Here is a 27,650-nt window from a genome sequence, read left to right as displayed (position 1 = left end):
GGCTATGTGTATATGGTGTATATGAAACATAAATGAATTTCATATTTAGGCTTTGGTCCCATGTCCAAGCTATCTCATTACTGTTTATGCAAACATTCCAAAAATCCAAAACACTTCTGGTCTCAAGCAATTGGGATAAGAGGGAGACTCAACCCATATGTAATATAATCAGCACAGGTGGCTATATAAATACCATCAGATGTTTTGGTGTCCTCTTTGTTGATGTCATTTGGAATGAGTGAGTCCTGGTCTGCTAGCTTTTACAGAATTTGCAGGATCTAAATCAGTGATTCCCAAAATCTGGTCCTCTAGATATTTTGGACTTCTGTTCCCTGAATTCCTGATTGTTGTTTAGGTTGGCAGAGGCTTCTTTTACTTGAAATCGAAAACACCTGGGGCATCAAAGTTTGGGAACCACAACTGATCTAAATAATGGAAGTTAAGGGATGGTGATTCAGGCAAAAATGCTGTTGTCCTCTAAATTAGGGTGATATTTTATCAAGTAATTGAACACGTAGATCCAGATGTTCTCTCTTTTTTTCTAACATATCAGATCATGAAGCTTCTGTGCTGAAAATATGGCCCTGTTGGAGGGCTTTTTCTGTCCAAAATTAAAATGTGTGAAGATTGATGGTGGTTCCCCCCACCAACATATTTCATGTTGTACTTGGAGTACTGACATTTAGTCTCATATATAACACTGGAGGAATTGCAGGTTATGGTTTGTTTACTGTAATACTGGTAGGTTTTTACCAGTGATTCTGCTTTTAAGTATAAAGAAGGGTGTGTGGGTTTGGCTAGTGACAGAAACAGGTAGAGGTGCCATCTTGAATCTTACATTTTTTTAGACTAATAGGTAGTATTCTGAATATACAAGATCTTCTGGTTCTTAAAAGAAAAATGAAAAACAAAATGAAACATGGCAGGTTGTGTTGGAGACATGTGTTCAGAAAATTTGAATAGTTTTGTATAGTTCTACCGAATCTTGATCCAAAGCTTGCTTAAACTTGTTTTCAATTTCTCATGCCCAGATTTAAGGTGAAATATTTTCCCCAAAGTGTTCACAGATATTTCATGTGACCTAAATGATTTCTGCTTTGGTTGTGGAATCCTGGTGGCCAAACACATCTAGAGCTGGTATTATGCAGTGGCTAAGATTAAGCTGTGAACTTGATTGTTTCAGGTTTTACTTTCACTTTTGGCATGACCTGAGTAGCTAACCTTGGATAGCCTTCCCTTCCTAGTCTGCAACAGGGGAGCTATAATGGGGATTTTAATGACTGCAAAAAGATAATGTGAATTGTGCTTTGGGCACACTATAGACATTGAGTTAGTAGATAACTTTATTTGGTATAGGTTGAGTCCCCCTTATCCAAAATGCTTGGGATAATAAGTGTTTTTTGGCAACACTTTAACTGCCATGGCTCAGTGCTGTGAAATTCTGGGATTGGCAGTTTAGTGGGGCACCAGAGCTCTCTGACAGAGAAGGTTGAATATATCATAAAACTACACATACCAGGATTCCACAGCATTGAGCAAAGGCAGTTAAAGTCGTGTCAGACTGCATTATTTCTGCAGTGCAGATCCAGTCTTAGACATTAAATTCATTTATATTTTGTACTGTGGTGTAGTGTTTTGAGCATTGGTCTATGACTCTGCCATGTACACTCACTAGACGACCCTGGGCAAGTCACACTGCCTCAGTCTCAGAGGATGGCAGTGGCAAATCCCCTCTGAAACAACTTGCCAAGAAAAGCCCATTATAGGTTTGCCTTAGGGTCACCATAAATCGGAAATGACTTGAAGACACAACAACAAATTAATTGCATTTACTTGAAAATGTATGGATCAGAGTACAGTCATGCACAGTTTGTTTCTCCTGTTCATGTTTTGTGATGGGCGTTATTACCCAATGATGTGTCCATCATTGTTTACGTACAGGACATGAATGGGAGAAGGGTGTGGGGGTGTGATGATCTTCCCCCAGATTGTGCTACTGAGACAATTTAATTATGATTTAATGACACTTGCCTCCTCTGGGTGAAAGAGCCCCCTGACTGTGGAATTCCCTCCCAAAGAACCTTAGGCTAGTTCCACTTCTTTGGAGCTGCTGGTAAGTAGATCTGGAGGTACTCTTCCACATGGCTTTTGGCCCTTGAAATTTCTCTGGCTGTTTTCTCTCCCAAGTCTTAAAATATTTTTAAGAAGTATTTTCATTTATGAATTGTAATTTTGTAATGTTCATATCCATTGTCCAGTGGCCTGGGTGGGCTGAAAAGCAACACATAAATGCCTTAAATAAAACCTAGGATTTTCCTTATTGAAGGCTAATACTGTTACAGAGTTGCCTTAAATAATTCAGTTCACTTACAACTCAGAGTTACTTTTCAAAGGTTTGCTGAAAAATGAAGCTATTCCAGAAGTTGGAGAAGATGCTGCTGCTACAGATGCTCTATCAGAAGAAGAACAGGATGAGCTAAGAAGAGAGCTTGCTAAGGTGAACTTTAATTTGAAACAGGAAAGTTTTCTGTGTGCTTCACGGGTCTTCTTCTGTTGTGGTCCCACATCATAAGTACATGTTCTGGTCGCACTAGATGCTGACTTCAGTTGTATATCTGTGCAGACAACTAGCTGTCTCTCAGAACCCCAAATACCTCTGGTTTGCTCTGCAGCCACTCTCTTGTAGTCACTACAGTCAGCCCTCCATATCCACAGACTCTTTATCCACAGATTTAACCTTCCACTGCTTGAAAATAGTCAGAAAAATAAAAATTCCCAAAAGCCAACCTTGATTTTGTCATTTGATATAAGGGACATCATTTTACTACCCCATTGTATTTAATGGGATTTGAGCATCCACAGGGGCTTCTGGAACCAAACCCCAGCAGATACCAGAGGTCCACTGTATTTTGGGGAGGGAGTGCAGAGGAAAATGGAGGTATTTGGGCTTGCTGTGTTTGAGGAGTGCATCATGAAAGAACTGGCTTCTCAGGCCAAGTTCCTATTTCTCTACACTGTATTTATGCACAAGATGGAGGAGGAGGTAGTGGCAAGGAAATGAAAATAGCTGTCAGCAACAGGAAAAAGCTGTCTTTGAGCTGCCTATTTTGTGCCTGCCGAGGGTGCAGTGTCTTTGGAGTCAAAATACTCTCAGAGTTTCTCGAAATAGCCTGTACTGCTTTGATGTTGCATCTGTAAGTGTGAACAGTATCACCCTATATGTATAACAAACCCTTCAATTAGCCATTTGTTACTATATGATCACAGCATCAATATCTTAGGTCCAAAACACACTGCAGAAATAATCTATCTTGAGACCGCTTTAATTGCCCTGGCTCAGTGCAAGGGAATACTGTATTTGGAATTGTAGTTTATTGTGGCACCAGAGCTCTCTGACAGCGAAGGCTAAATGTCTTGCAAAACTACAGTTCTCAGAATTCCCTAGCATTGAGCCAGGTCCCAAACTGGATTATTTCTGCAGTGTGTTTTGGGCCATAGATTTCTTTAATTGCTTTCTTTATGTGTTCTGTCTTGTAGGTAGAAGAAGAAATTCAAACTTTGTCACAGGTGCTAGCTGCTAAAGAGAAGCATCTAGCAGAAATAAAGAGGAAATTGGGAATCAGTTCATTGCAGGAGCTGAAGCAGAACCTATCCAAAGGGTGGCAAGATGTAACATCAACAAATGCGTATGTTTTTTTTAACTTCTTCATAGCACCAAATTGCATGTGGCAAAGTTTAGTGGGACACATCTCACCCCTTGTGACCCTTAGCTCTGCTCATTATCACTACCTCAACAACAAAAAAATCCAAAAAGGTTTTTTCTTTTGTTTGTTTTTTTATTTGGTTTTTGTGTATATGTATGTTTTTTGTCACCAAAATGTTCCCCAGCACTTCAGAAGGCTTGGTGGATAATTTAACTCCAAGCTGGTTTTGGTCCAGGAGAGGGTTTATTTTGGGTTTTTTTTTATATATATATATTGTTTAGCAAAAAGTCAGTGTAAGTTTAGATTAATTCCTGTTAGGATAAAGAGGCCTTTCCTGAATGTAAAATAGCATTTGCCCTTAACCCCCCTCCCCCCCATGAAATTGCCCCCATGTCTCCTAGAGGGCATTTGGGGACATTTTAATGCTGAAATGATTTTCCAAAATACTGTTTTCAAAAAATGGGCAGGGGGCACTGGGAAGACTTAGGGCCCACAATGTCTTGTTGGGGGGATATATGCACCCTAGGTCCACACTTTCCCTACTCTTGATTTACAGTGAGATGAGTTTCTTGGATATTCTTCAGGGAAGCTTACCTTTTGGGATTAAAGAAGGATGTTTGAATGGAATGTCTTTGTGCAGATGGTTGCGTAAAATTAGCATAAATTTGATTTGCATAGAAAACAGCTTTCTCTACATGGAAAATAATATTTCAACACAGATCTGATCTATTACATTCTATTTTACTCCCACAACTGTGCAATAATGCCTTATAACATAAGGCTTTACTATCACTATACTGCAGCTGAAGAAGTGGGTTTATAGCCACAAAAGCTCATGCTATAATAAAAACCATGTAGTCTTAAAGGTGGTGCCACATTCCTTTCTTTCTCTCCCACCTTTCATACTTTTTATGCTGCAAGAGACTAACAAGGGTGCTTCTTTAAAAATTAATCACATTCACTAGTTACTTTAGAAAAATAGTTGACGAGTTTCTGTTAATGTATTTAACTTAGAATGCATTTTTACTTTCAAGGGAGCTGGAAGTAAAATAAAAGTCTGTTTTGTATCACAGTAACTGATGTCCCCCCCCCCCATAAACATAGGTATAAGAAGACATCGGAAACATTGTCTCAGGCTGGGCAGAAAGCTTCTGCTGCTTTCTCAACCGTTGGTTCTGTAATAACAAAGAAACTGGAAGATGTGAAGTATGACTTTAATTTTTCCCTACTTCTTTGCACTAACTGTGAAACATAAAATAATTAACACATCACTATGTAAAGTCATTGTGGATTATTGCTAGGATTTACATGTTGATTTATTAAAAGGGAACTTCTTTTGAGTACTATCATCTCTGGCCATCAGGTTCTTGGCACTGATATATGAAATATAGATAGTGGGAAGTAAATGGGCATGTAAATTATGTCTAGCCTGTAAGAAGTCCTTTTAATCAGAATTTTACCTCACGAAGAGGTTGTACAAGGCAAATGTTTTCTGTTAATAACACTTTCTTCGGGGTGGGCTGTGTCATTTACTCCAAGTTAGACCCCAGTCTACTGTCTGGACTAGCAATGATCACGATGAGATTTGCATCATTCTGATGTGACTTGAAAACAGTATGCATGCTCTGATTCACTGCACTTAAAGACACTTAGGTGCCTGAAGCAAAAAATACAAATGGCACCTCTTTTCGGGTGAATTGTTTTTGTCTATCTTTTTAACTGTCTATATATTGATCTTTCTCTTGCTCTCTAAAAACAAAACATCACTTCATTCTCCCTCATAATCAGCAGGGATTGCTTTAAATTGACTTCCGGAAGAGCATATTAATCTGAAAACACGCTGCATAATGTAATCAGGGAGTAAGGAATACTTTCCCCATAAGTTTTGCCATAACAACCCACATGTACATGAACTCTTGCTTCTTGTTCAAAGAGAAACTATCTAATACTGTGAGCTGTATGAATTCCTAGACTTAGAGAAGTGAAGAAATCTTTGAGCACCTACATTTTGTGAAAATTGGCTCCCTTTTAGGAATGTTTCTTGAGTAGCTTGAAAACAGATGATTGGACTAGTATAGAATTAGGATCTTCCCAAGCTCTTGTGGTGATTATATTGCTAGTGACACTTTTCTGCAGGGGAAATAAACCTCAACAATTATGTGAGCATCTTGGCTAGTGATACCCCTATGCATATGAGTTGTCTGTTCTTACTACACCTTGGTGTTTCTACTGGAACTTTATTTTTATTTTAAAATGCTTACTTGGTATCCTACAGGGTGCAGGCCTTTACACATTCCTTTAGGTAAGACAGTTAAAAGTTGGTGTGGAGCATGCAAGTAGTGTTTCTCTCTTAACTGATAGATCCTAACCAACCATAACATGTATTTGTCTTTTAGAAAGCTAAACTGGCCCTTTCATTTTTGCTCTGGGTACCTAAATGGTTCAGTTAAAATGTATTTTTTGCTTCAACAATATTAGATAGAGAGATGTTGTGAGTAGGCTGTGATCTGAAAGTTCTACACTCCTGCCTATGTAATTTTTTTACTAGTGACTTGACAGAATAGTGGCTTTTTACTTTATTATCTCTACAGTAACAATTCAGTAATGTTAGTGCTGTGGCACTTGACCCTGAAATTCAGTAAGTTTCATAACTGGGTAGACAGAACTGACAAATTCATTTTGTTCATTTGCCTGCCCTGTGAGTATCTTGAGATAATGTGATGAGCTGGAGTAATTAGTTAAACCTTTAACAAGGCTCCCTCTGGATTGAGTAATTAAACTGACTTAATAGGCTATTTCTAGGGAATTTCAACTGTAATCAAGTAATAGACTTTGAGGTAAACATGGAGGTCATCTAATCAAACCCTTTGTCTATACAAGAAATCCAGTACCACAGTCTCCGATGGGTTACACGGGAATATTAAGATGCTGCAGTTCTTTTCATTGGCTTTTCAGCATCATTTTTATGACCTTTCAACATTAAAGTCATATGATATTTTCTGCATACAAGTTGAACAAGAAGGTAATAGGATGCAGCCTAGCCCGATCCCCTCTTCTAATTGGGAATCATTCTGTTCCAGCAGTTGCCTTTTATTCTAAGTACATATTTCTCATCAGAGCTATCAAAGTAGTACTCCCATGTCTTTAAGAGCGCTCCATAGCTTTTTGTGATCAATGCAGTTAAAGGCCATAAGTTACAAGTTAATAAAATATTTTGTTGGTTAAATAGTCATACCAAAGTTACATTTCAAAATGTTTATGGAACAGTACTATGATTAATGTTTTCTACTTGGCGTAAAAGTTATTTTTAAGAGACTTTTTATTACCTATAAAGCCCTAAATGGCTTGGGCCCAGGATATCTGGAAGACCGCCTCTCCCCATACAATCCGCCCCGCACTCTCAGAACATCAGGGCAGCAGTTATTGAGGGTTCCAGGGGCCAGACTAACCTCTACCTCTAAGAGGACTTTTCGGTCGGCCCCGACCCCTGGAATTCTTCCGCCCATTGAGCTCCGCTCGGCCACTCCCTGACCCAGTTTAGAAAGGGGCTGAGACCTTTATTTTAAGCAAGCATTCCCTGATGCAAGCCCCGATTAACCATCTCTCCCCCCCCCCACGTCACAGGGCAGCTGGCTAGAATGTTTTAATGGACTGTGTTGTTAGCTATATGGTATATGTGATTGTAGATGTATATGATGTGCCATGTATTTTTATTATGCTGTACACCACCCTGGTTTTAAGAAGGGTGGTATAAAAATAATTTTTTATTATTATTATTATTTTGAGCAGAATTTTTCAGTTTTTTGCCATGTTTTATGTATTCTAAGTTTTTTCTATATCTCCGAAAAAAAGATTAAAAGTAATGAGTAAGGTCACAAAATTCTCCATAATATTAACAGTAACATATTGTTTTGGAGTTTTTTTGTATGGTGCTACACATCTAGTTACTTTTATTCTTTCCAGCCTCTAGTTGTAGAGCTTTCCACCTCTAGTTGCAGAGCTTGGTTCAGTTTGTAACCTACCCCTTCCTGCATTCCAGATTGGCATGTCTTTTCCAAGCTCTGTAGCTAATGTGTACAGAAGCACGGTAAACATTGAAGAACCATAGTTATCTGTAAAAGTGTTAATACAAATCTCCCAGTTCAATACAGGTGGAAAATGTTAACATTCTGTCTGATCTTGCTGCCACTGTCTTTGAAGTATGTTAGGCATTGCTTTTGAAATGAATTGGCTCAGTATTAGTATAAATTAAGGGAATGCCGAGATTGCAGGAGATCTAGGTTGCTACTTTACTGCTCTGAGATTGTGTTGGTCACCAAAAGAGAGTAACTGGTAAGCTTTAAGGAGTAAATTGAAAAAACATACATGCTTGTACAAGGAATGGCTAAAAGAAATGGCAAGAAATACCAAATTGGGGGGGGGAGGGGGGAGAAGCTGAAGTCAATTGACTGAACTAATTATGCAAAACAAACAATAAAAAAAACCCATGCAAAACACCCAAAACAATTCAAAAACCCTTTGTTCTTTGATGTGGAAAGCTTTTATAAGAATGACAGTTTTCCCTTACAATGAGTGGATAGCTTAAGAAAAGAAAGCTTGCTGGTCATACCTGGAACAATATCTGATTGGTTAATAATTATCTCACTAGATCTGTATCAGATCTGAGCAGCATCTATTAGCACATAAAATCCACAGCCCATTAACATAGCATGGTGTTTAGTGAACTCTATTGCATCAGCTACTTTCTGTTATTGAGAACATGCGTTAATATCTTGGAAATCTGTGTGATTCCAGTTTACAGCTTGACACTGCACGTCTACTTCTCCCGAGGGCATCTTTCTCTCCCACCCTGATTTTATACTTAACATAGCAAATAAGTGATGTGCCAGCCAGGAGTGTCATGAGGGGTGGGTGTGCGGGGAATGTGGGTCGTGCCAGGTGACACCCTAAGGGACGAATACCACTTCTTCCCAGACACCTGCCTTTTGGAAGAAATGAGTTGTGGCATTCACCTGCGCATCATTATAATGTTGAGGAGATGGTGTGAGTAGGGCAAAGCTTAGTAGGAGGAGAAAGGAAAGGTCCCAGGGTTTTTTTAATTCTAATTTTTAATTTTAAAAATTAAATTTTAAAAATGTTTAAATTTTTTTACTATTTTTCATTCTTTTTACTTTAAAAAAAACACACATCTAACCAAGTTTCCACTTTAACCACATGAAACTATATGTACATGTAAATTTAGGCTGTGCATATGATACTGTAATTTAAAGGTATACATTTAATTTTGATAGTTGTTTATGTCACAACTATTACCATTACATTCATTTATATACAGGAATTATGATTTATGAGTAACTTTAGTACAAAAAAAATTATTAAGGATTCTGTATGGTGTACTAGAGAAGGAGGTCAATGGTGGGGTGGCCCCATACTAGGTGACACTAACTGACGCCCCTGGTACCTGTCAAGATACTTGAGAGCATTACCATACAGAATCTGTATTGTATTGGTGTATTGATCTAAAAGAAGAGGAGCACGTTGTAGATAATTTAATTGGAGCCAATGTGATGTAGAGATGTGAAGGTCTGGGAAAAAAAAACCTGGAAGAATTCCAGTCTTGCCCACCTCCGCTTGGCTGCCTCCTCCTCCTCCTTCTTCTATGAGGTCTTTTTTCCAGGAAAAATTGGGTAAAATAGTATTATGGATTTTTTTATGATGAATGAAATGTTTTTAATACAAAATATTCATATATTTACTCACCCAAAATTATTTCTAAAAGCTACATAACAGAAAGACTTTTATGTAAGACAATATTATAAGATCACTGCAATTCCTGGTTTTGGTTTCCTTTTCACAGTTCTTATTGTGGGGTTTTCAAAATGTTCATGGTTGCTTCTGTTTTTGTTTTTTTGCCTGATCTTAATATATTGGCAAAACCAAAGAGTTAAAAGTTACGAGACCAATTGTTCCATCTGTAATTTTCAAAAGCAAATTCAATTTATAATTATAGTCTGAATAAATTGTTCTTTTAATATACCAAAGTAATAATTTCATGCCAAACAAAATTTACATAGATTAAATTAAAGATTAAAGGTACCTTTAATCTGTAAGGCTTGTCACATTTTTTTCATTTTTTCCCAAAAATTTCAACCCCCACTTTCTCCTCCCCCCCAAAAAAGTCTGAAAAAACATTTTTCCCACTAGCAATTTTACATCTCTGATATGAAACAAGCTCATGATTGACCAGCACACTGGTCCATATATTACTTGAAGATGGGAGTGGGCAAAGTGCAGCCATTTAGATGTTGTTGGACTGCAGCTCCCAACATCCTTTGTCACTGGTGGTTTTACTGGCTAGTACTGATGGGAGTTGCAGACCAAAATTTGATGGATCACATGTTGTCTGCCCCTTCTGTAGCTGGAAGTTGTAAATGTGGATGTATATATTCATTTTGTTTAAAGAATGCATAACCTGTGCCATTAAATCTGATCTGTTGAACAGAAACTGCAGGCTGTGATTCTTAAAACTACCCAGATATGCTGTTGTTACTCTCCTTTTGGTTGCATGATGATTAATACACATGATGCCCTTGCATGCATTGGAAAAGTGTTCTGATGTGTTGGTGTACAGACTTAGCAGGGTCATGTTCTCCACTGTTTTATAATCTGATTCTCCTTTCTTTTAATGCTGCCATTTTAGTATACGTTGTCTACAGCATTCAATTAGCATGCCTGCTATGAGGTAATGTATGTATAGTTTACTAGTACACCAAAATTATCCTGATGTAAACAAGACTGGATAATTGTCATTGGTGCGATTACACCAGGTTTAAAACAGATAAGGATGTATAAGATTTACCTGAACTGATCAGGTCATTCAACTTCAGTTTTCTGTGTTTGAGACAACTACATACACTGAATGTGTCATCACTGATCCGGTGAAAGGGATCAGCCTGGAGTGTGGAGGGACTTTATCTACAATGGTAGAACTTTGGGGGATTAGTACTTGGATACAGTGGGTTGTATCCAATGACAGGATAACAGAAAACTTACAATAAGTGCTGGTGCTCCACTGCAGAATATGTAAATGCTATTAGAACAGCTACCACAAACATCCCCTAGGTTAATGAAGTCATAATGAGCTGTAAATATCATATGCAGGTAAAATCTTGATTTGACACTTGGCTGAGAATGAAAGTAAAAGATTTACTGAGATGACACAATTGAATACAAACCAGTAGCACTATGTATAATTAAGATATTTAGGATGTGGTACTAAAGTTTTGGAGGATCATAAGGTAGTATTTTATAAAGTACTTTTCTTTCTTTAATTGTTCTGTTGTTACAAATACATTTCTAACTTGAAAACTATTATCTCTTTCTCCACTAGAAATTCACCAACATTTAAGTCATTTGAAGAAAAAGTTGAAAACTTAAAGGTAAAGCTTAATTACAAAATTTCTTTCTTAAAAAAAACCTCAAGGAGGCTAGCTGAAATTTCATAAAACACTTTAATTCCTGTTGTATTCATGGGCAATATCATAAACAGGGGCAACACAATGTAACTTATGTTTAGACATGTTGATTTGCTAAGGAAAACAGTTCTAAGGGAGAGACAAATGAAACTGGTTCAATAGAAGAGGCCAGAGAAATGCATTGGTAATAGGATGGTGCCTTCATTCCAGTTTCTGAAGATGTGTGTTACTTAGCACTGTTTGGATTGTTTCATACATAATGTCTTAAGTATTCATGAGATTATGTGCTGCTTCCCTTGATTTCCTCTTGCCCAAAAACGGAAATTTGAACCCTGGTCTCCAGAGTCGAAGTGCAGTACTCAAACCACTATACCATGCTGACATGTTTTAGCTACCTATTAAGCCTCTAAGATACGTTCTAATGTAGTAATTGCTGCCTTAAGTGCTACAGCCCCCAATTTCTTTTCTACTTTGTAATACAAAGTATTATTTTCTGTTGTATTAGTTAAACATAATTCTAAAATGTATTCTAAGATGCTCAAGGATGTATCTCATTTAGTGTTATCAATTTGCTTACCAAAGGCTGAGCCTTCCAAGCTGTTTATATTCCTGTGAGAATTACCAATTGTAACTAAGGACCTAAAATGTATGGTCAGGAGAGGAAATGTTATAGCTCTCTCCCATTAAGGCTTATAGTTTGGGAGAAAGAGGTTCCATATTTGTGAGGAGGTTAAGACTGTGGTGGTGAACCTATGGCACACGAATCTAATTTTCAGGGCACATGGAGGGCGGGGAAGAGAAAGAGCAGGTGTACACCTGTTCCTCCTCTTCCTGGCTGTCCTGGGCCTTCAAGTGCCTCCAGAGAGACAACTGAAGGCAAGAGAGGGTGTGGGGGGAGGAAGAGGAACATGCACACATCTGTTCCTCCTCTTCCCAGCCGTTCCGGGTCTTCAGCTGTTTCTCCTCTTTCCCCCTTGCCCCCTGGTCCTTCAGCTGTCTTGCTGAAAGCCTGTGAGGGGGGGGGGAGAAGTCCTGCCCCAGAAGAGGGAAGCCCCCCCCCAGAAGCCTCCCCCCCCCCCCTTTGCTGAAAGCCTGTGAGGGCGGGGGGAAGAAATCCTGCCCTCGGTGCCAGAAAGCCTTTTAGTTTTGGCACTTGGTCCCTAAAACGTTTGCCATCACTGGGCTAAGAGAATTTTTTCTATAATCTTTTGTTTCCTGAATTAGTTACATAGTCGATATGATATGAGACAAAAATTCTTAGGTTACAATAAAATATTTGCAGTTTAACTTTTTCTGAGGCTAATTTGAAGTTTCTAAACTTCTCTTTAGTATAAGGTTGGGGGAAACAAGCCTGCTGGAGGTGACTTCGGAGAAGTCTTGAACTCTGCTGCCAATGCCAGTGCCACAGAAGCTACTACAAAGCAGATGGAAGAGGAGACTCAATGATTCTCCTGCCTTCTTTGTGCTACCCACTGCCAGATGCTACAGGCAAATGCTGAAGCACAACACCTCTGCTGTAACTCTTCCAAGATGTCCTTCTACTTAGCACTTAGCTTTATGAGCTAATTAATAGAATATGTTTCTGTAGGTTCAGAATATTTTTTGAATCCACTCTTGCCTATGTTCTCTGTTGGGTGGGAATTTTTATGTATTTTGAGTATTTATAAGATTTATTTCTGGTATGAAAGTAATCACTAAGGTGTTGCATTGGAAATGTTTCAGTGACAGGTTGAACACTATACATGTTGGATGCTTCGATAAATAGTAATTGCTTTGTGTTGTGTCTTTCCTTCCTACTTACTTCTCTGCCAAAACTTCATTCAATCATTAACAGCTGTAGTTGACCTTCTTGAAAGAAAGTTCACTGGCAGAATAAGTTGGCCTTGATTAAAATATGAACACATGTGTATTGTGGTATGTAGACACTGAAATCTTCATTTTCATAAACAGTCATTGTAATTTTATTGAAGTTCCCCAGAAAGTTTCCTCCTGACAGAAGTGTCTCTTAGTTCCAACTACAAAGAAATGCAGTTTTCTCTTGCATATTATGACAGGGATTTTTGTATTGTGTATTGGATTTTGCAGGAATAAAATGGTACATCAAGATATGAAGCAGCTAATTAATATAAGATATTTGGCTAAAAGTGTTAATACAGCAAATAGGAGATTAGAAACATCACACAGATTTAAAAAATTGATCAAATCTTTGAATCCCCCTCTTTTCTGGTGATGAAAGGAGTAGTCATTGACCATGCCATTTCAATAGCATGATCCCCTTTAAAATAATTTGAAGTACATGGTATTAACAATGCTGCTGCTTCTGTGCAAAACAGTAAGATCCCTTTAAGATGCTAACTGCACACTGAAGCCTGAAAAGTCACCTACGTATTTTGTTCATAAGTCAGCTTTCTATTTCAGAATGTTTTTTAAATTAAAACCTGTTGCTAATCCTGTAAAAAAGACTTGATTTTCTAGAAGCTGAATGCACTCTTCTTTTATATGCTATGTGCCGGCATTAAATAACTTCCTGGCACATTCAAATAATATATTTAGCAGACATTTATGCCATTTTAGTCACCAAAATGGAATTAATTAATTTCATTCTTAAAATGTAACTTATGCTTCATTTTTCTAGCTGCACCAAAATTGCCACAAATAATGTCTGTGAAGCAATGTATGCTGTATTTGACAGCTATCTATAGCATTTCAGATTTAGTCTAAATACTTGATAATATAAAAATAAAAGCATTGTATTCTCAAATATAAATGTCCAGTTGGAGTTGTATGTTCAAACATGGTTAACATTCAAACAAAGGTCACAGGTTTTTTTAATGCAGCTATGTCTTAAATATTTTTGGTTGAGAAATCAGTGGATCTAGGTAAGTGGGCATGACTTTGACCTCAACATTTGTTGGTCTTTGGATTTTGTTTGAATTGGAGTTAATATGACTACTGTAGAAACAGAAGTAGTCTTTCTTTATTGTTGCCACAGATACAGTGCCTGTCCATGGATCCCTAAAAATATTCATAACTGAACAAAGCATGTGTATTGTACACTCAAGTGAAATAATTGAATAGTTACTGTGAAATGTTTAGGAACACTGTAAAGAACTGAATTGCCACAAAGTTCACCTATTGCTCCAAAGCAATAGTTAGCTCATCTTGCAACTGGTGAGAAAAGGGTACTTCTTGATGACCAAAGTGTTGGATCAGCTTCTTCATACTTTAAGAATTAAATAAAAATTCAATCTGAACTATATCCAGTTTGAAGCCTCTGTTATATAACTTTATAATGTTCAGTGGGCAAAGCTCAGAAGCTACACTTTGAGAGAAGTGAGTCTGAGAGAGAGTAACTGTCTCAAGGTCACCCACTGAATTTCATGTCTCAGTGGAGTAGAACCTGGATTTCACAAGTTCATAGTTACATCACACTGACTCTTGTAGCCAAACATCTGGAGGGTGATACACTTCCCATCTCCGCGCTCTGAAATCTTTTGATAACATTATCCTGCATCTTCTTCAGTTTCTCTTTTGCTGTCTTTGCTGGCACTGTTATCCTATTACTCAGCTCAAAGAGTGAGGTGTGATACTAAGAATTTCTGTCATTTCTCTAACTGCTATTTCTGGATCCTCTATAAATTACACAGTTGTGTAGAAAGCTCAAGGGCTGGGGAGAGGTGTGCGTCTGCTAAGGAATGCAGTTCAGTTCCAAAGGAACCTTTCAAAACTCTGCAGGGTACTGACCTATAACATGCCAAAAGAGAAAGGCAAGGTTATCCTCCGGCTCAGAAACATGACAGCACTTTGGAGTTCTTCATCAGAAATAGGAGGGGAACAGGAGAGATTACTTTGCCAATATTGTCAAAGGAATTTACTCCCTGTCCAAAAACACAGTAGAATCTTTTCAGACCCCTGAAGCTGTTCTAGTTTGAAGAACAAAATATCTGAGGAAAAAGATCCCTTGGAATGAACTAAGGGAAGGAAAGGAATGCATGGTCTTTCTGATGTTGGAATGTAACACACATCCGTTTTAGCTACTATATCCAGTGATGCAGGATGCAGGTGAAAGATTGTTAATTCAGGCCAAAGTAACAGAAGAACAGCATTAGCTCCATTGAGAGGGAATTCCAATTTGATTGAATAAATAATAAATAAATAAAGTTTTTATTTATATACCGCACCTTCCATAGATCAGGGCGGTTTACATAAATTACAGTACGGGTACAATAGTTAAAAACAACACCATACAATATACAAAAAATAAAATAAAACCCTAGCAAAAGCCCCAGTAGCCCATTTTAGACTCAGTTGAGGCCTTCGACTGTTCCATTGAAGAGAATCCAAAGCTAGTAAAGCTGAGATTAAAAGTGCTCTGTCTTCTGGTTTTTACAGATCCACAGTGACCAGGTAAGTGACAGCTTGGCAGATGATTCACTTCCTGTAGAAAAACTCCCTCTGGTCATATGTAGAAATGGCTTTTATTCTATTTATAAATTTTAAGGAGCTATTGTGCACTCTGTAGTGCCTTGCACAAGTGAAATGAATTTAATTGGCATTATTATAGCTTTTTATCACGTGTGGTACTACTGTTAAGGTATCGTATTATTTTTGTGGCAGAAAAAATAAGATTTTTTTTTAAAAAACTGGCAATTGTTGATACAAGGCATTGTAATTATGAGTTAGGAATTGTGACAAAATACAGTATTTTCACACACTTCAGATGATGGTTTTTCCTGGCAATTGTTCTTCAGTATTATAAAGACAGGCATCATAATATCTAGTTATGCATCTGAAAGAATTTTTTTTTTTTTTTTTTGGTACAGATGGAGCAGAATGATGGTATCTTGAAATCTTGATGTTGTGTTGGATGAAGAAGTACTAAAAAGCTTGAAGGCTTTCACAGCTGGCATCCATAATTTTTTGTGGGTTTTTCAGGTTATGAGGCTGTGTTGTAGAAGAGTTTATTCCTGACGTTTTACCAGCAGCTATGGCTGGCATCTTCAGAATTCTCTGAAGATGCCAGTTACAGCTGCTGGTGAAATGTCAGGAATAAACTCTTCTACAACACAGCCTCAGCCCGAAAAACCCACAAAAAACTACTAAAAAGTTGTTGGTTGTTATTATTATTATTTAGAAAATCCTACTTGTATAGGAAGCCATATTTTGCGTTCAGGAGCCCAGCATGGTAGGATACTACTTAGAGTCAAATAATCATACAGTTGGAAGAGACCACATGGGCATCCAGTACAACTCCCTGCCATGCAGGAATCAAAACACTCCTGACAGATGGCCAACCAGTCTGTTTAAAATCCTCCAGAGAAGGAGACTTCACCACACTCTGAGGCAGCTTGTTCTGTTGTTGGAACAACTCTTACCATCAGGAAGTTCTTCCTAATCTTTAGGTGGTTTTTTCTCTCTGTGTAGTTGGAATCCATTGCTCCGCATCCTAGACTCTGGAGCAGAGGAAAACAAGATTGCTCCATTCCCAATATGACTATGTTAATCCAAAACCTGATTTAGAAATTAAAAGAGATAAAATGGAGTGTTCATTAGTTTTGTAAATTTCTGGCTGTTGTTGAATACCAGTACTGATGGGCCCCATATCCCAAGAACAAATACTTACTCAATCACTTGTGAAACTTGACTCATATCTAAATCAGCTAGCTCACAACAGCCGCTAGGTGGAAGCAGTTGAATAGGCAATTCTAAATTACGATTTGGAGCACACTCTATATATTTATAACAGCAGAGGGCGTTTATTTTTTAAACCTTTGTAAAGATCCACAGTGTATTAGAAAAAATTACATTTGGTCACTGAAACAAAGTGTCTCCTTAGTATTCTGAGCAGACAAAAGTGACATATGTCCCACATTTGCTGTTTTAACTTCTCATTTTGACCCTCCATAAAACCTAACTTAGAGCTATATTTCCATTTGCTAGCACCACTTGGTCTCACTTCCCTTGCAATTTATCATGGTCAGTAGCAAAGATCCGTGCAGTTTGGCAATAGATAAGTCATGTGTGTGCATGTAGGCACGCATGCTCTTTCAAGATAATCTTTTCAATTCCATGATGATGTGGAATTCGAGTCTTCAAGGAATAAAACAGGCTTCAACAATTTAAAAAGATTTCCAAGCTGCTAAAAGGATGAAATAATTCGCCTGCCCATAATTGCAGTTTTCCTAATCTAATTATCAAAAATTACAAAAGCAGGGTTATAATTGTTGTGTCTTTCTGACTTATGGCAACCCAAAGGGGAACCTATAATGGGGTTTACTTGTCAAGATTTGTTCAAAGGAGGTTTGCCATTGCCTTCCCCTGAGGCCGAGAGCTTACGACTTGCCTAAGGTCATCCAAGGCTGAGCTGGGAATTGTACATCAGAGTACAAGGTCAAAATATAGACAAAGATAATAAAGGCCTTCTGGATGACTAGTGTCATGTCTCTCCTTCACCTTCACTTGCTACAACTGCATGGAAATACATAAAAAACGGTGGTAGAACATTTTAGTCTCCCTGGGCATTCTGTCTCAGACCTCAGAACAGCAGTCATTGAACAAAAGAACTACAAAGGGAGATTGGAAAGAGAAACAACAGAATTGGAATTCATCCATAAACTACGGTCCCTCTGCAATGTATTGAGCAGGGATAATGGCTTCCTTACTCACTACACACATCTCAGCACTATCTGACCCCATCCTCAGGGGGGCATCTTACTCTCATCTGTTCTCTTCACCACAAGCCAGTTCCAATGCCCAAACTGTTCTTGCCACTTCATTTCCACACACAGTTGGTATTATCCCTTATTGATCGTCCCGATTCCACTGATATAGATTGTCCTATAACTGCCCCAGGATGTCTCGCGCAATTATGTCTTTGAAAAATAATTTTAGTCTGTATTTTATAATGATGTTGTTTAGTTTTAAGGTGGGGGGAGGGAATAAGGGGATTATGGAATTTTATTATGTATGTACTTTTTGAGTTCAATTTGACATTATCCCACACATAGGGCATATATAGGTCTATCTGTCCCTGGTTTTTGTTGTTAACTGATTTTGAGTCAATCTCAATTCATGGCAATCCTATGGATGAGACATCTCCAAGACCCTCTGTCCTCCACTGCTCTGCTTAATTCCTGTAACCCCATAAAACCCGTGACCTCCTTAATAGAGTCCATCCATCTGGCATGTCGCCTTCCTCTCTTCCCTCCACCTTTCCCAACATTATTGTCTTTTCCAATGAGTCCTTCTCATGATGTACGAAGTACGACAACCTCAGTTTGGTCATCTCGGTTTCCAGAGAGGTTTCCGGCTTGATCTGCTCTGGAACCGATTTGTTTGTCCTTTTGGCTGTCCATGGGATCCTCAGCACTCCTCTTCAGCCCCGCATCTCAAATGAATGCATATCCTCCCTATCTTCTTTCTTCACTGTCCAGCTCTCACATCCATACATGGTAACAGGGAATACAATAATTTGTATGATTCTAACTTTTGCACTCAGTTGTATATCTTTGCATTTTAGAATCTTTCCTAGTTCTTTCAGAGCCGCCCTCCCCATCCTTAATCTTAATCTGATTTCCTGACTGCAGTCCCCATTTCTATCAGTGTTGGATCCCAGGTATGGGAATTCTTTTCTATTTCTTCTATTTCTGTTTCTTCATTGTCTGGGTTGAATATATGTAGATTCTCCATGATCATTATTTCTTTATGTTCAACATTAATCCTGCCTTTGCACTTTCTTCTATGGTCTTCCAAGTCAGTACTATGGTGTCATGTGTATCTTAGATTGTTGACATTCCTTCCTCCTGTTTTTGCTCCTCCTCCTCCTCCTGTGTCTAAGCCTGCTTTTCTTACAATATGCTCTTTATACAGGTTGAACAAGTAGGCTGATAAGATGCAGCCTTGTCTGACCCCTTTGCCAATTGGGAACCATTCTGTTTCTCTTTGTTCTGTTCTGACAGTATTCTCTTGTCCTGAGTACAGATTCCTCATCAGGACTATCAGAAGTGTTGGCACTCCCATGTCTTTAAGGGCATTCCATAGCCCTTCATGATCTATGCTGGGCTTCCTCTTTCTCACCTCCGTCCTTTAATTTCTGTCCAGCATTCAGCTGCACACATTATCACATCCGCCCACCGCTCTGACCATATCTCTCCTTTGTTGGCATCCCTTCACTGGCTCCCCCTCCCTTTCTGTATTCAGTACAAGCTCCTGCTGTCGACATTTAAAGCCCTCCATGGGCTGGCCCCTCCTTATTTATCAGACCTTCTTTCTCCTCACCTTCCCACTCGGACCCTCAGCTCTGGTAGTCAAGGTTTGCTGTCCCAGCCCATGATTTTCTCTGCCCCATCTCAGATTCGCCCCCTTTCACTTGCTGCCCCTCACTCCTGGAACCTTCTTCCCCCACCAGCAAAGGCCATTACTTCTTTAACCAGCTTCAAAACAGAGTTGAAGACCATCCTGTTCAAAGAAGCGTTCCCAGGCATTGCGTGATTATCATTTGCTATTTGATGTTCTTTTTTGTTGCCTGTTTTATTGAACCATTTCCTGTATTGCTATGTATTTTATGTGTATTATCCTGTTATTTCTTAGATTGTATGCCACAGGTAGGTTTACTCTTATATATTTATTGTTTTATGTACAGCTCTGTGCAAATCTACAGCGATATATAAATGAATAATAATAATATGCAGTCTCAGATTCATCTGAGGAATTAGACTTAAGTCTACAGAAGCTCATGCTGCCAACTCCTTTCTTTCAGTGAGTCTCAAAGGCGCCACAAGATCTCTCTGCATCTGATTCTACAGACTCACACAGCCATATATTCATCTTTGACTTCAAGCGGAACGAAAGTGAAGCGAGCCCTGTTCCGCCCGAGCCTTCTAAACTGCAACACCCGGACTTTATACCATAGAGAGGAGACGCTCTCTCTCCTCCAAGGCCTAGAAAGTCCATAGCGCTGCGTTGAGTCTCTATGGTCTTTGTGGGCGGGCGCCAAAGGCTGCCATTTCCGGTGTAGGCGGAATTGCTAGAGCGGCCTCTTGTCATGGCAGCGGCTTCTCTCTCAGCGGCGGCGCGTTGTTCGCTCCGGAATTTCTCCTCGGGAGCGAGGCGCGCCCTGTGCGAGGCTCCCCGGACGACGCTCGCTTGGCACCGGCGGCGGGGCTCTTCCGGACAAGGCGAGGGAGGCGGCGGCGACGGCGGAAGCGAGGTGCGGCGGCGGCGCATCCCTTCTTCCCCTCCGCTTCCTTCCAGAGCTTTGCTTCTCGGTGGGATGCCGCTCCTTTCTGGTGGACCACAACTCCCAGAATCCCCTCGACCTGCCTGGCTAGGAACGCTGGGAGTTGTAGTCCAAGGAAAGCAGGCCTTCCCAAGCTGGGATGTTGTTTCTATGTATACATATACATATGTCATTATTAAACTATGGTCGTTGTGTCCCTTCAAGCCATTTCTGGTTTGTGCAGAATCTATCACAAGACTTGCTATTATCCTATTATTATTATTATTATTAGTTATTATCCTGTTATTTCTTGCATCCCTTTAAGCCATTTCTGACTCACGGCAAACCTGTCACAGGGTTTTCTTGGCAGAGGAGGCTTGCCATTCTCATCCTCTTGAGGCTGAGAGAGTGTGACTTCCCCAGTGGGTTTAAACGGCCGAGCCGGGATTCAAACCCAGGTCTCCAGAGTCATAGCCCAATGCTCAAACCACTAGGCCACGTTGGCAGGTATGAAAAGCTGGGAGAGAGAAAACAGAAACGAGAAAGGTATGTGTGTGTATATACACACATATATACACACATCCCACCGACACACACACAGAGGCCTCATTTTTCAGTTCTCTTTCTCATATATATATATATAATCCCCCTCTGCATTTACAAACAGAAATACACACACATATTTACACATGCACACAAAAGTAATAATAACGCAAACATATATGTTGTTGTGTGCCTTCAAGTCATTTCCAAATTAAGGTACCCCTCTCCTGGGGTTTTCTTGGCATGATTTCTTCAGAGGGGCTTTTGCCTTTACTGAGGCTGAGAGAGTATGACTTGTCCCAGGTCATCCAGTGGGTTTTGTGGCAGACCTGAGAATCAAACCTTGGTCTACAATACACAAAACACACACACACACGTTCTGCCTTTTCCAGCTTTCTGCTTGCTTTTGACCTTCACGACTCAGCCATGGAAACCCACTGGGAGATCTTGGGCAAGTCACACACTCTCAGGCAATAACACCCCCCCCCTAAAGAAACTTGCCAAGAAAACCCCATGAAAGGCTCGGGGTTACAATGACAACGGAGAATGTTGACAAATTCAACCTAGATACTGTAGAAAAAGAAGTGGCAAAAGAGTTCTCATACCTGGGATCAAACATTGATAGAAATGGGGACTGCAGTCAGGGAATCAGAAGATTAAGAATGGGGAGGATGGCTACGAAAGAACTGGAAAAGATTCTAAAATGCAAAGATATACAACTAAACACAAAAGTGAGAATCGCACGAGCCACTGCATTCCCTACTACCATGTATGGATGTGAGAGCTGGACAGTTAAGAAAGAAGATAGAAAGAAAATCAATCCATTTGAGATGTGGTGCTAGAGAAGAGTGCTGAGGATCCCATGGACAGCCAAAAAGATAAACAAATCGTTCCTGGAGCAGATTAAGCCAGAAACCTCATTGGAAGCCAAGATGACCAAACTGAGGCTGTCATACTTCGGACACATCATGAGAAGGAAGGACTCATTGGAAAAGACAAAGCTGCTGGGAAAGGTTGATAGGAAGAGAGGAAGGACTCTGTTAAGGAGGTCATGGGTTTTATGGGGCTGCAGGAATTAAGCAGAGCAGTGGAGAACAGGGAGAGTTGGAGATGTCTCATCCACAGGGTTGCCATGGGTCGAGATGGCAGTTAACAACAACAACAACAACAACAACAAAAGGGTCTCCATAAGTCAGAAATGACTTGAAAGCACACAACAACAGCAACATAAGTTAATACAGTAATCACATTTTTTATTTTTAATAGTAATTAATATTTGTGATGTTATAGGGCTGAGTATCAAGACATTTTGTTTTTAAATGGACAGCCTGATCCAGTGCATATTTTCTTGGAAATTAGTCCCACAGAATTCAAAGTGGCAGTGATTACTTCTGAGAGATGATCACAACATTGCAGCCTCAGCTCGCTTCTTGGCATCAGCAGGTCTTATTTTCCCAGGATGATCGTCTCAAAACTATGCGTGTTTATTTGGAAATACATCACATAATGTAGGGTGTTTTCTCCCCTTAGTAAACATATGCAAAATTATAGCTTTAGCTGGTAATATTATTCCCACTTGACTAGGGCAAGATTCTTTTGTCTTGACTTATCTGTGGGATTCAGAGAGAATTTTCCACTCTTCCATTACATTTAGGGTTTAGTTCTTGAAACGGGTTACAAACAATAGGCTGAATGTCATCACATTGGTTGTGGGTTCCATCATTGGTGCAAAGTGCTTTCATTGAGAGAGTAATATTTTTGGTAAACATGCATAACATGTCTTCACTGTTGCTAAAGGGATCCTTAGCCACAAGCAATTTTCTTGAAAAAAAGTCATTGTCAGCAATTCCATGGCAGTGCTATGCAAGATGCTTCCATTCTCACCGTCTCATAAGAGGGAGAACTCTCACAGTTATCTGGAAAGATGCAGTACTACATCTGCTTTCCAGAGATTTCTGTTATGTTTCTTACAAGGCAATTGACCCTTTTTTATTTTTAACCACCCTCGTCTAGGTCTTGACCCATTCTGAGCCTGCTGATGAGACATCTCCAAGATCTCCTGTCCTCCACTGCTCTGTCCAGCTCCTGCAAACTCATAGTCGTGATCTCTTTAATACAGTCCATCCATCTCACATGCTGCCATCCTTTCTTTCTGCTTCCCTCCACCTTTCCTAGCTTTATTGTTTTTTCCATTAAGTCATGCCTTTTTATGATGTGGCCAAAGTACAACAACCTCATGCTTGTCCTCTTGGCTTCCAGGGAGGTTTCTGGCTTGATCTGCTCTAGGACCCATTTTTGGCTGTCCATGGGATCCTCCACATTCTTCTCCAGCACCACTTCTCAAATGAGTTGATTTTCTTCCTATCTTACTTCTTAACTGTCCAGCTCTCACATCCATACATGGTAATAGGGAATACCGTGTCTTGTATGATTCTTACTTTTGTGCTGAGCTGTGTATCTTTACATTTTAGAATCTTTTCTGGTTCTTTCATAGCTGCTCTCCCCATACTTAATCTTCTGATTTCCTGGCTGCAGTCCTTGTTCCTATCATCCCTTGTTCCTATTTGATCCCAGGCATGAGAATTCTTTTTTTCCCCTATTTCTTCATTATCTGGGTTGAATTTGTGTGGATTTCCGTAGTCATTATTTTTGTTTTCTTTATATTCAACAGTAAGCCTGCCTTTGTGTTTTTTCCCCTTTATCTTCTTTAGTAGTAGTTCCAGGTCTGGGAGGTTTTATGCTAGTAGTGTATTATGGTGTCACCTGCGTATCTTAGATTGTTGATATTCCTTCCTCCTGTTTTCACTCATTCTATGTCCATGCCTGCTTTTCTTACAATACGTTCTTCCTAGGCTGATCATTTACTCCCTTCCTGCCTTGGCCAGCACAAGCTAATGTAGGGCAGGTGAATGTGTGACCCTTCAGATGTTGTTGGACTTGTGTTCTCTGTACCAATAGCTATACTGATTACTGTTTATTTATTTATAGATGGGATTTATACCCCTCTCTTCAGCCTCAAAGGCTCCCAGATCAGGCTATAGATTGTTAATTTGACAGTTCCCTGACTTCAGCCTTATAATCTAAATAGACATGATACAAATGGAGAAGGGAATGGCAGTGGAGAAGGGGATCAAGTCCAACAGATACTGCTGGTACTTCTCTCTTTCCAAGAATTTCAGAGAAACTATCAGTGCAGTAATAATGTGATACAAATATGGTACTTGTCCCTGGTACGTTGTGGGGAAGGGAGAGGACTGTCAGCAATTTGAAGGGTTAAAACACAGCACACAGGGAAATGCTTGATGTGTGTGTGTTTGGCCATGAACATTCAGCAGAGTGGCAAGGCTGATCAGCACTGCTGAAGCTCATTGGCTCAAGGACACTTCAGTGTCCAAGTGCAGGTAGCCATGGATGATGAAACATGTGTCTGGATTGCACAGGAGACACATGACATGGTTAAACACCTGAACTCACTGGGTTTGGGAGACCACATGGTCTGGAGACTATATAAGCCCAGGGGTTGCAAGGGTGTGGTGTGGGTTTGTAGAAGGAGTTGGATTGGTATGGTTTGGAGTTATAGAGATCTTGATTTGTATTATAGCACTGTGAATAAAGAGCACTTTGGGAGACTTAGTTTCTCTGGTGGTTTATCAGAAGAAGCTATAGCATCGGTTTGCTGTGTGTCCCCGGAGGTTCCTGCATTGCTGCAGTTCCTGGAAGACATCCAGTTGTTGTCATCCCAAATTGGACTTTGGAGCCACGCTTCGGCTTCTGGAAATTTGCCAGCTCTGCTCCAAGGGTCTGATTTAACCCCAGGACTCGTTTGAGTTGCTGACAGTGGTTGTTGGACCCCAGCAGCTGCGCTGACAAGGACGTGCTGGTCTTGCATATCAAATAGCTTGAGAAGCACTGATTTAGGCCAAGTTTGTTCTACAAAACACAGGGTATTGTAGTCCAAAAAAGTAAAGAATAAACTTCAAAGGCTAATCTTAGTTTCCAGGTGGGTTTATATAAATGTAGACTGCAGTACTTATATTTCACCCAGAAACTGGTACAGAATATGGCAGTTAAGGTGCAGAGTTAACCTATGCACATATTACATCGATGCTGAAGCAATTGTGCTGGTTACCTGCTATCTGATGGCCAGATTCAAGTCATACTGTTGCCATAAATTTGTAAACTTACATAAATCTATAAACTCTATTAGCTTACAGTTGTAAACCGCTTGTATATTGCTAGTTCAGTATGAAGCGGTATATAAATGAAGCTGGTTTTTTTATCTGATGTGTTCCAGATCAGTTTCATTTATATGTATGTGTGTGTGTGTGTGTGTGTGTGTGTGTTCATGCTCACCTTCAAGTCACCTTTCATAGGGTTTACGTAGGCAAAGAATACTCAGGTTGTTTTGCTACTTCCTGCCTCTGTAATAGACTTGAAATTTGTTGCTGGTCTCTCTTCCAGGTACTGACCAGGGCTGACCCTGTTTAGCTTCCAAGATCAGATAAGATGTGGTGCCTTAGATTATAGCTAACTAAGGTTATTGGAAAAGACCTGGCTGGTTGCTTCATAACCTGCAGGTAGCAGACAATAAGTTGTCCTCCTCCATTTCTGTACCACTTTTCAGTGAACTAGCACTCCCTAAGCAGTTTACAATGGCCTGTTACAGACCTTGGAGCTCACCTCTAGGATTGAATTTACAATGTTGTGGCTGCAGTACCAGCATTTAACCACTATGCCACCTTGAATGCCTGTTAACACCCTGTCTCTTGACCCATGTCTTTCTGTATTGTTTATGCTTCCCAGTTTGATTAACTCTGATTTTAAATACTGTACTTTGATTTCTGAATAATTTAAATGGTAATGGTTTTAATTGGTTTTTTGATCCATGTTTGCTTTTCAATATGTTTTTAATGGTTAATTTGTAATGATTTTATTTCTATCTTACTTTATTTCTAGCTCGTTAGAACATGAGCTGGAATGTGCACCATTGATTTTTGCCCTTTTGGCGGGTAACAGGGCTTAATAACATTACTTTTTTAGAAAGAGCACAAGAACTGGTAATGTCATTACATTTCAGTGTAATGTATACCGTTTGTTACTTTTGATTTTGGAGGGCAGTCAATTACAAAAGATATTTTTGAAAAAAAAATAAACAGAAAGGTAACACATTATACATTTACTAACATGATACTCGTAAAGTAACTAGTTATGGCTAACATGTTGCTTCAAGAAAAAATAACATGTCCTTCCCAATAGCTTACATTTTAAAATTGACTTTCCAAGTGCTCTTTACGTGAATAGTTCATAATTTAGGCAAGAATAGCTGGAGGGTAGGTGAATTATTGGCTGGAAACAGTTTATCAACCTATGTGGCTTTTGTTTATTTTTCTGTCAGCATTTCTAAGTGTTGAGGACACTATTTCTTAAACAATGCTAACAAGGATTAAGAGTGGTTTTGGATTGTGCTGTATTTTTTGTCTAGTGTTTCAGCAACAGGTTTCACGCTTCAACAGATGCTCAGAGTGTTTTGTATTTGTTCTCCAAAAGCCAGGATGTATTTGTATTCTCATTATCTCCTGTTCTCACCTTATTAAATTTGTTTGCTCTCCTTAAATATATATATTTGTGCACTCTCATATCTTCAGAGATAAACCAACTAGTTTCTAGGATAAAAACCAATTTCTGCTTTTGGTCATGAGTTAACTTGAGGTGTTTCCAATCCTAGTTCACCGACCATGCTTATGTTTAAGGTGAAAGAAATTATATGTTCATTAATATGAAGCAGGATGGTGTTGATACTTGTTTTCTCTTGACTTGTTGCTTGTCCTTGTAGTTTAAATTTTGGTCACTTTAAATGTATATATTCATTAATCCTGGGTATACTACTGTGTGTACAACTGTGTGTACTATTTAACATGCTGACTAGATATTTGTTCCAATTACAGTGGTACCCCGGGATACGAATGCGCCGGGTTACGAATTTTTCGGGATACGAAAAAATCCCATAGGGATTTATTGCTTCGGCTTACGAAGGTTTCTTCGGGTTACGAAAAAACCGCGGCGCTATTTTCCGCCACCGGAGGGCAGCAGAGAGCTATTTTTCCATTAGCGCCTATGGGAATTCGGCTTACGAAGGTATTTCGGGTTACGAAATTAACCGCGGAACGAATTAATTTCGTAACCCGGGGTACCACTGTATGTATATATTCTTATGCAAGGTGCTAGGACGTGTCACCATTAGAAAAAAAAATCCTGAACTATGTAATAAGTGTACTCCATTGTACCTTTTCTCGTGGACTTCTTTGGTGTCTGACTTGTGGCATTTTAACCTGGGAAATAATCACTCAGAAGCAGTTACTTGGCTCCTCTTTGTTGTTGTTGACTGTTGTTGTTGTGTGCCTTAAGGTCACTTATGAGTTATGGTAACTCTAAGATGAACTTATCACAGGGTTTCTTGGCAAGATTTGTTCAGAGCAGGTTTACTCTTTCCTTCCTCTGAGGCTGAGAGCATGTGACTTGCCCAAGTTCATTGAGTAGCTTCTCATGGCCAAGGAGGGATTCGAACCCTAGTCTCCTAGTGTCCTTTTCCATGCTCAAACCATTACATATGCTGGGATTCTCCTTTTGTTAGCCCCAGTGAATCCATGGCACTGAAAAATCTTTCTACAGAATTGTGATTCCTTTCTTTTCTTCTAACGGCCTTGTTGACTA

The 27,650-nt window shown here is 39.5% G+C and overlaps 1 protein-coding gene across 7 annotated transcripts in view; it reads left to right on the top strand.

Annotated features, from left to right (window-relative positions):
- The window catches only part of TPD52 (tumor protein D52), a 117,691-nt gene that overhangs the window by 36,293 nt on the left and 53,748 nt on the right, over positions 1-27,650 (top strand). For 2 of the 7 annotated variants that reach the window (XM_042461801.1, XM_042461806.1), the window contains exons 2-7: positions 2,394-2,497; positions 3,538-3,686; positions 4,809-4,910; positions 10,405-10,446; positions 11,095-11,143; positions 12,509-14,438. In XM_042461801.1, coding sequence (XP_042317735.1) covers positions 2,394-2,497; positions 3,538-3,686; positions 4,809-4,910; positions 10,405-10,446; positions 11,095-11,143; positions 12,509-12,625 — 563 coding nt within the window. In that variant the 3' untranslated portion in view covers positions 12,626-14,438. Of the gene's footprint in view, positions 1-2,393; positions 2,498-3,537; positions 3,687-4,808; positions 4,911-5,979; positions 6,007-10,404; positions 10,447-11,094; positions 11,144-12,508; positions 14,439-27,650 lie in introns of those variants that run through there. The other 5 variants (XM_042461802.1, XM_042461807.1, XM_042461803.1 and 2 more) reach the window with 3 other exon arrangements.

The sequence above is a fragment of the Sceloporus undulatus genome, chromosome 4 (assembly GCF_019175285.1).
Source record: "Sceloporus undulatus isolate JIND9_A2432 ecotype Alabama chromosome 4, SceUnd_v1.1, whole genome shotgun sequence".
NCBI classification, from domain to species: Eukaryota; Metazoa; Chordata; class Lepidosauria; order Squamata; family Phrynosomatidae; genus Sceloporus; species Sceloporus undulatus.
The sequence above is the reverse complement of the archived record's forward strand: the minus strand, read 5'-3'. Positions and strand labels throughout refer to the sequence as shown.